General features: G+C 41.6%; 1 protein-coding gene across 3 annotated transcripts in view; it reads right to left on the reverse strand.

The window, feature by feature from the left end:
* Positions 1–5,771, reverse strand: part of LOC118323902 (thymocyte selection-associated high mobility group box protein TOX-like) — a 75,759-nt gene extending 69,988 nt beyond the window's left edge. For all 3 annotated transcript variants that reach the window (XM_035655971.1, XM_035655970.1, XM_035655969.1), the window contains exon 1: positions 5,147–5,771. In XM_035655971.1, the coding sequence (XP_035511864.1) occupies positions 5,147–5,251 (105 nt within the window). In that variant the 5' untranslated portion in view covers positions 5,252–5,771. The remainder of the gene's footprint in view (positions 1–5,146) is intronic.
* Between the last annotated feature and the right edge of the window lie 1,729 nt (positions 5,772–7,500).

The raw sequence follows: 7,500 nt of genomic DNA on the forward strand, positions 1-7,500 counted from the left end.
GATAGATAGATAGATAGATAAACACTGTTGCGCATGATTCCTTCTGAGTGTGCAGCCATTAACAAACATAATCAACATTTAACTAAACACCCAGGGGTCTACTCTGCAGCAGGTGCTGGCACGGTTTCTTTCTCTTTCTTCTTCTGCAGTAAGAATGAGAATGCCATCGCACTGCCCCATGGGAAGGCCCAGTCTGACTAATGTAAGCACACTACAGTGGGGCGGCTGGTCTTAATTACGGTAACAGACGCTGAGGGGGGTGCACTGCTACCCACCAATGAGCAAGTAGCTTAGCACCGCCAGGGCCAATAATTAGCACATGGGTAACCCCCCACCACCACCACACATTCATACTGTCACTCTCATAACCTACATCAAACACAAACATTTAAAGGCAAACAAAGACACACAGGGCATTTAAATAGTGAAAAAGCCATTCATGGTCCTGCATGTGGTTTTACAGCATCATGTGTGTCATTTCCTTTCATTAATATTTATGTCTGTCTATAAGAAGTCATCTCAAAAAAATCTCCCAAACAAAAAAAAACGAATGTAGTTGCCTTGTGGTTGGTTAGGAAAATGACTTTTCACAGTCCCTAAAGCAAAAAATGAATATATATATCTACACATCTATCTATATATGCATATATCTATATACATAAATACGTGTGTGTGAGTTTATATATATATAGATATATACACACACATATATAAGACAGATCTGTGCCACATGCAGGCTCTGTGACTCAGCCAATGTCAGAGCCAATTCCAGTTTTATTGAAATGATTTCAAATGGTTGGAATCCCTATTAAATATCTCCTCCGTGTGTCAGGGCAGGGAGAATATGATTTAGTGGCTGTTTTTGCCCCTGCTCGCTGTGTGTCACCGGCCCTTACTGTGGTATGCATGGCCTTCCTCTGCACGGGGCTATGAAAGCAATTGTGATTGTGATTCCGTAGTCAGCAAAACGCTTGAATGGCCCCGAGTTAGCATGCGCAGACACACACACACACAAACGCCATACTGGGCCACTGATTACTTCAACCCATTTGACTCTCACTCATCCTTTGATTCTCCCTTTCTGCCTCTCTGTCACATGCCACAGAGTTTGTCATTAGCTAATAGCGACAACACAGCTCAACATAAACATAATACTACAGCCTGTGTTACAGGGAGTGCTTAATTTGACAGCCAAATTTAAGTACTATAAAAAAAATAATAAAAATAACCCTTGTGCAATTATCCAAAACTAACAATAAATATATTTGTGTTTCTTCAATAGCTCGTTTCACTTGAGGATCAGTTCATGGAAGCTGACTGAATATATTAATGCAAAGTAATCAAACCTTTGCACGGCATACACAAGTCAGTCCTGTAATAAGAAATAAAACCAAGATAAGGCATTCAAATGGAGCGCATCATTCCTCAGCTTATCTGAGGCAGAAGAGACCACCAACTAACAAAGCCAGCTCTTCAGTCATGCCCTATCTAAGCAGATATCAGTTGTTGGGAGGATATATGAGCTGGGTGGGACCTGGGTGTATAAACACAGGCCCTACTCTCCCTGGACTCTATGCTACTGCTATACTGTCGGCAGCACCTCACCTCACCTCAGCAGCATCAGCAGCAGCAGCAGCAGCAGCAGCAGCAGTCGGCACTGTTTGAATAAGGTATTCAAATAAAGGAGCATACACTGTGTTCCCATTTCACATAGCAAACTAAAAGTCCCTGACAAACAAACTGCCACAGAACAATTACAGGTACACGTGTTGCATAAGACAAGATGCATCTTTTACACTTTCAATGGTTTTTTCAACACATAAAGTGAAAATGTGTACAGTAATTGCACAGTATATATGAGTAATATATGTACCACGCAGCCTGTAAGGCAGCAGACAACATTATAACATGACACACTTTAATATTACCATCAGAGCACAAAGCTGTTATAATGGTATTGTTCTGTAATTTCTCCTCGACTGTGGGAGAACGCCACAGTAATAAAAGACACACATACACTCACAGTGAAATAAAGTGAGTATTGAAAGTACTGAAGTAGACATCTTCAGGGTTATTTATGGATCTCTCTGAATCATCTCAATCTGCACTTGAACTACCGTCTCTGCTCATTTTATGGACCTCTTTCTTTGCTTTCTTCACCCTTTTTCTGCTTTACAGTATTGAACTCTCAGTGATTACAGTCTAAGAACAAATTTGGCCAGCGGAATGATTCATGGTATTTAAGCACGAGTCGGTGATAAATGTTGGGAAAAAGCTTCACATTTCCTCCTCGCAAGACGTTTTTTGGTGAGCATGGACAACACTGCTTAAGCAACGGAAATTATTCACAAAGTGGATGGTGATCACAGTTATTATCAGCACATTGAATAAGGTGAAAGAAAGAATACATCCCAAAGCCATGCGCACACATCAGCTATTATGAACGAAACGAGCTGCGTCTCCAAATGAGCAGTGACAAAGGCTGAAAGCATGACAGCAGCACACATGTTCCCTGGAACTCACATAAACTTGTTAATTACTCAAACTAGGCTTGTGTCCACTGCACAGCATCCAGAGTGAGCCAGTAGCGCACAAAACAGGTTTGCAAATAAACAGAGTATAAAGCTAAAATACCAGCACATGCTCATTTTATCAAATTAAGCTTGTGTGTGACTCAGATTAACACTGTAAATTTCACAGTGATAAAAGAAGAGATGTTTTCTCAGGCTGTAAATTGCTTTTTTTTTTAACTGGAGCAGCCAGAAAGGAATAATTGTGCTAAATCTCAATATGGTTGCCAAATTGCAACCATCTTACCAAAAGCTTATTTTTGTTCAAATTTTTTTGACTCTTTTCCAGTAATATTATCCCAAAAGAATATTCTCAATCTAAACTAGAAGCCAAAAAATCTACCAACAAATTCGGCTAAGAACCAAAAATATCCACATAAATATGCAAAGTAAGCCCATAAAACAATTGACCTTAATGCTATGATTAGCCTTTTGCCTCCACGCTGCTTCAGAAAGTGACCTGGACAGAATTTGAAATTGGCCAACCCGGGCTGTCAGAGATGATTAGCAGCAGGCAGATCTGATCCACAGATACAGTAGCTACATAACAAATCAGATGTCTCTTTAATGCCACAGCCAGTTTGACAAGCGTTTGAGGAGAGGAACTTGACCTCGTGCACTGTGTTAACAGGACACCAAATGATCCCTGCTGCTCCCAGCCTCATTTGCATTGCTAGTGAAGGTAGTTAGTGTTACACATGTGATGATAGCAAATTACACCTCCCCTTGTGGAAAGAACCCCCCCCCCCCCCCNNAACCCCCCCCCCCACCCCCATTCCCTCAAGCAAAAGAAGTAGGGGGGAGTTCAATAATTCAAATGAACACTTGTAATTTTGAGGGGCGCCACACTTTTGTATCACTGACAGTAGTTGGTGTCGCTTTCTCCCTTATGAAAGCACTTTACATCACTTAATATCTAGTGGCTTTGTTTCCAGGATTCACGCAGTGTGTGGATATCAGCATATTCTTGGGATTATCCGCATGAAGGGTGATCCTAATTCGCATGACCTACAAAAAAGATAGCCTGTGCCAGGAAGACAGTTATATGGGCCCATTTGTGTGTCACAGGTGTAAACCGGCCTTTACAATAAATGTTTTATATTGACCTTATTCCATCTGTGATCGAATCGGAGGTTGCAGAAATAAAAAACTGCGTCCTGATTTTTTTTTTTTTTCTGTCTATCCATCTCGAACAAGCTTTGTGCTGCCAAACCTGAGCAAAGATTAGCGTAGCACCATTTTTTAAAAGATCTAAACTGGGATGGTGATGTTTTCAGTTGATTACTGGAATGTTCCGTTCAGTTACACAGATTTTCCATTTGCCCACACAGTGAAAGACAAACATCCCCAACTGTGTAACATTCCCCTCACTGTCATACCTGAAAGCCATCTTTATCTGAGAGACCAAGCCAAAAGAACTCCAAACCATCTTTATCTCCCAACAACTTCATCTATAGCAGCAGCAGGTCAACACCAGAGCCTGTTGATTTGTAATATTCCCACCACGGTAAGTGACAACAACAAAATCTAATTCTGTGGTTGCAGATGGCTCAGATGCTAACACTAGTGGCAGTCTGTTAATTAAACAGTTTAAAATAGTTTTCCTAGTATTTCCACTGGGTATATCTTGTGTTTGCGGTACTTATTAGTACTTTTGCTGTTAGCTTATCTTACTTTGTGGTATTTTTTTTGTTCCTATGCCAGTCTTTCAATTTAATGCACCTTTAGTGTTGCCCTATCCTTCCCTTTTTCATAACAGGATTACTAAGCATGGCTTGTTTTTCGCAGAGGATGATGGGTTTTTCTTTTTTTTTTCTAGTAAAATGTCAAACTACAAAATATGAATAATGTTGTTTTAAATGCCACCTGCGCACTTGCAATGGAGTCAGTGCAGGTCACAAGCCAAAAGCCGCGGGGTGTCAACACGGAGAGAGAGAAAAGAGTGATACTTGTACCAGCCAGACCCTGTGGTTTCTCCTTACAAAGTAATTAACAGTACATTACTGGCACACATCCATTTAATCGTTGAACTCCCAGCGGAAAACCATGTAAGCTATAAGAAATCATTGAGAGGGAAGATAATGTTGGAGCAGAGAGCAGAGTGGGGCAGTATGGATTCTATACAGCCCCTGGTATTTCACATCGGGTGGGACACTTAATGCCAGCTTTACTACACAACTGCACAGTCTCACCGGGGAAATAACATGATAATAACCATGTTGGTTAAAGGAAAAAAAGTTGGGACTACACATTTTCTTTCAACAGCAAAAAAAGAAAAAAGAATGATTGCAGGTCTCAGTCTAAAGTAACAGTAAACACTAATTCTATGTCCTGTTCCAGTCTAAGTTAAAACCAGTCCATCCTTCATCAGGTCACTTTACTTGCTGACACTTGACATTTTATTTATATATTTTTTTTGTTTTGTTTAAAGAGTGTGTAGTGCGCCCGTGGATAAAACGCGTCCAAAGCGTGTGTTTGGCATTGCGTGAATGTTGCAGGCAGTGTTGGCTTCATATAGAAAGACAGGTGAGACATTAAGCATTTCAATGCACGAGGCTACACAGTTTGTTATTTACCTTGTTCGAGTGGTAATAGTCCAACGAGCTCAGACAACTTGGATCAGTCGGTAGGGAGCATGAACCCACATTTGCCGGGGGCGCAGGATAAAATCTCACGTCCATCTCAGGTTGTGCGAGACTGAAGGCATGAAATCACTTTCAGCGTCTTTGACTCACTATTGTCTCAGCAAACACAACGCCGAAGCAGGAGACACACACACACGCGCGCGCACACACACACACACACACAAAAAGAAGTGGGGGAGTTTTACTCGGTACACTCTTCCCTCACATCCGTTCGCGGCCGAACTTCGGCACCAACTCTGGTGATGCGCAGTCCTCCTCAGAGCCCCGCACCAGGATGCGAAACACTCACTCACTCAAAACGCAGAGTACGAATTTCATGGATACACACGTGTTGGCAAACTATCCCGTTGTTCCAGAACAAATAAAAGCAGACCTCCAACTTAGATCCTCTCTTTTTAAAACCTTTTTTTTTTAACGGCTGAACACCAGCGCGTAAATTTGCAGCCTCTTGTTTTCCCCCACTGCTCTCAGGACTCCACACAGGCTTTGTTATGGAGGTGCATATTCTTGCATTGGTTCCAGTACAGAAGTGGTTGGACTTCCCTCTGCCATGCGACCTCTGCCGATAATAAACGGGAAAGAGGAACGGAGGGAGAAGGGGGAGGGGAGATTGGTGGCTGCCTTGGCAACCGCTCTCCTTTCTGCAACTGCGCGCTTCTGATTAGCTGGAAATGTAGTAGTGTGCACGGCTGTGCATTATAAAGCGCACTCTGCTTCCATCAGTGTGCTTCATAAAGGCTTCCATTTGGGTTATTGTGCCAAGGCGGATGGGAGAAGGTTGCACAGAGTCTCTCTGTAGTTAGACCATGTTTTTATGTATTTTTATTTTTAATTTGCATGGCCACAACCTGAACCTGTTGTGTTTAATGCCGACATCACCTGACTTTATAAAAACCTATCACAGTCTGTAGCCTGAAGCAGTGAGCAAAATTAACTTGGTTAGGCCACTCATTTTACCATAATGCCTATGAATAGGTTAAAGCAAAGGGACACAACTCTGAGAGATATTTTTATTCTTATAAAGTCATGTTTTGAATAGAAATGATTCTGTGTTAGGCTATTAATGGTTTTTTTTTTGTTTAATGTGAAGTTAATTTCAACAACAATAAAGTTGTTTTTGTGGTCTAGTTCTGCTTGAATTTTAAGTTTTAATGTTTGTTTTTTTTTCATTTAAGAACATTTAAAAAAAAAATTAAAGCTCTTAAAGTAACTACACCCAACAATGTAGGAAGCATAGTTCTAACTGTGGCCACTTTCAAAAGTGTATAAAATATAGTATGCTCCTTGTGGAATATGTACGCAGAGGTTTAATCTTGTATTGCCATGCAGTTGCAAATGTGTGTGGAGAGAAGCCGGGGCTGTGAGAGCTGCCTCTGACAGCTCACTGAATGTGATGGATAGCACACCCTTGCCCTGTGATGTGCATGCACATTTGATGTTGAAATGGCCTATCCATGGGACCATTGTCTTTCAATCATGTCAAGGCAAAGTACAGAACAGAGCACATTTTCTGCTGCCTGGCGTTATTACTATGCCACAGTTTACAGCACAATCCACAGACCCTGCCTACACAGAAATGTTCTTTATTCGCCCGATGCTGTTGTGTTTAAAGACACCTAATTTGATCTGTTTTTAGGATGGATCGGCATTAAAGTGGCGATAATATATCCTTTTTATCACTCCTTAACAGTACCGCAGACAGGCTTTCATTAGGTGAACCTGGATGTGAATAAAGGGGCATGTAACACCGAGAAGGGTACAATTGTTTTTACACAAACCACGACAGCAGCATCTGCCCACTGCTGCAGCTTGTATGTTCCCAACCTTCAGAAATTGTAAAAAGCTGGTCATTATTTCAGCAGGTCTATTATGTTACAGTGCAACCTCTTTATTCTACAGCGCAGGCCTTCGCTGGTAGGCACAGCCTGCCACTCTCGCAGGCCCAGCACACAGAGGGTTAACCACATGGCTCAGTGCCATGGCTTCATGGGAATGGAATGTGGAGTGCTGTGTGTGCAGGGCTCCTTTCCCAGCATCCCTCACTGCCCAGGCGCATGCTAATGATCAGTATTATTGAAGCACAATTGATGGGCTAGCAACCAAACAAGAGAAACTAATTACTACTAAGGCTTTATTGTCCTTTAATTACTGAAGCTCTATGGCAATTAGTGCTGCACAAAGACACAGCCCTACTTTAATCTCAAATAAAATGTGATGCAGATGAAAAAATTTGGAAGATGAAAGGTAGATAAGATAATTTGGCTGTCGGTTCATCCTGCAGAAAT

Source organism: Morone saxatilis, unplaced genomic scaffold, assembly GCF_004916995.1.
Source record: "Morone saxatilis isolate NCDOM2014 unplaced genomic scaffold, NCSU_SB_2.0 Contig15, whole genome shotgun sequence".
In the NCBI taxonomy this organism is placed as follows: Eukaryota; Metazoa; Chordata; class Actinopteri; family Moronidae; genus Morone; species Morone saxatilis.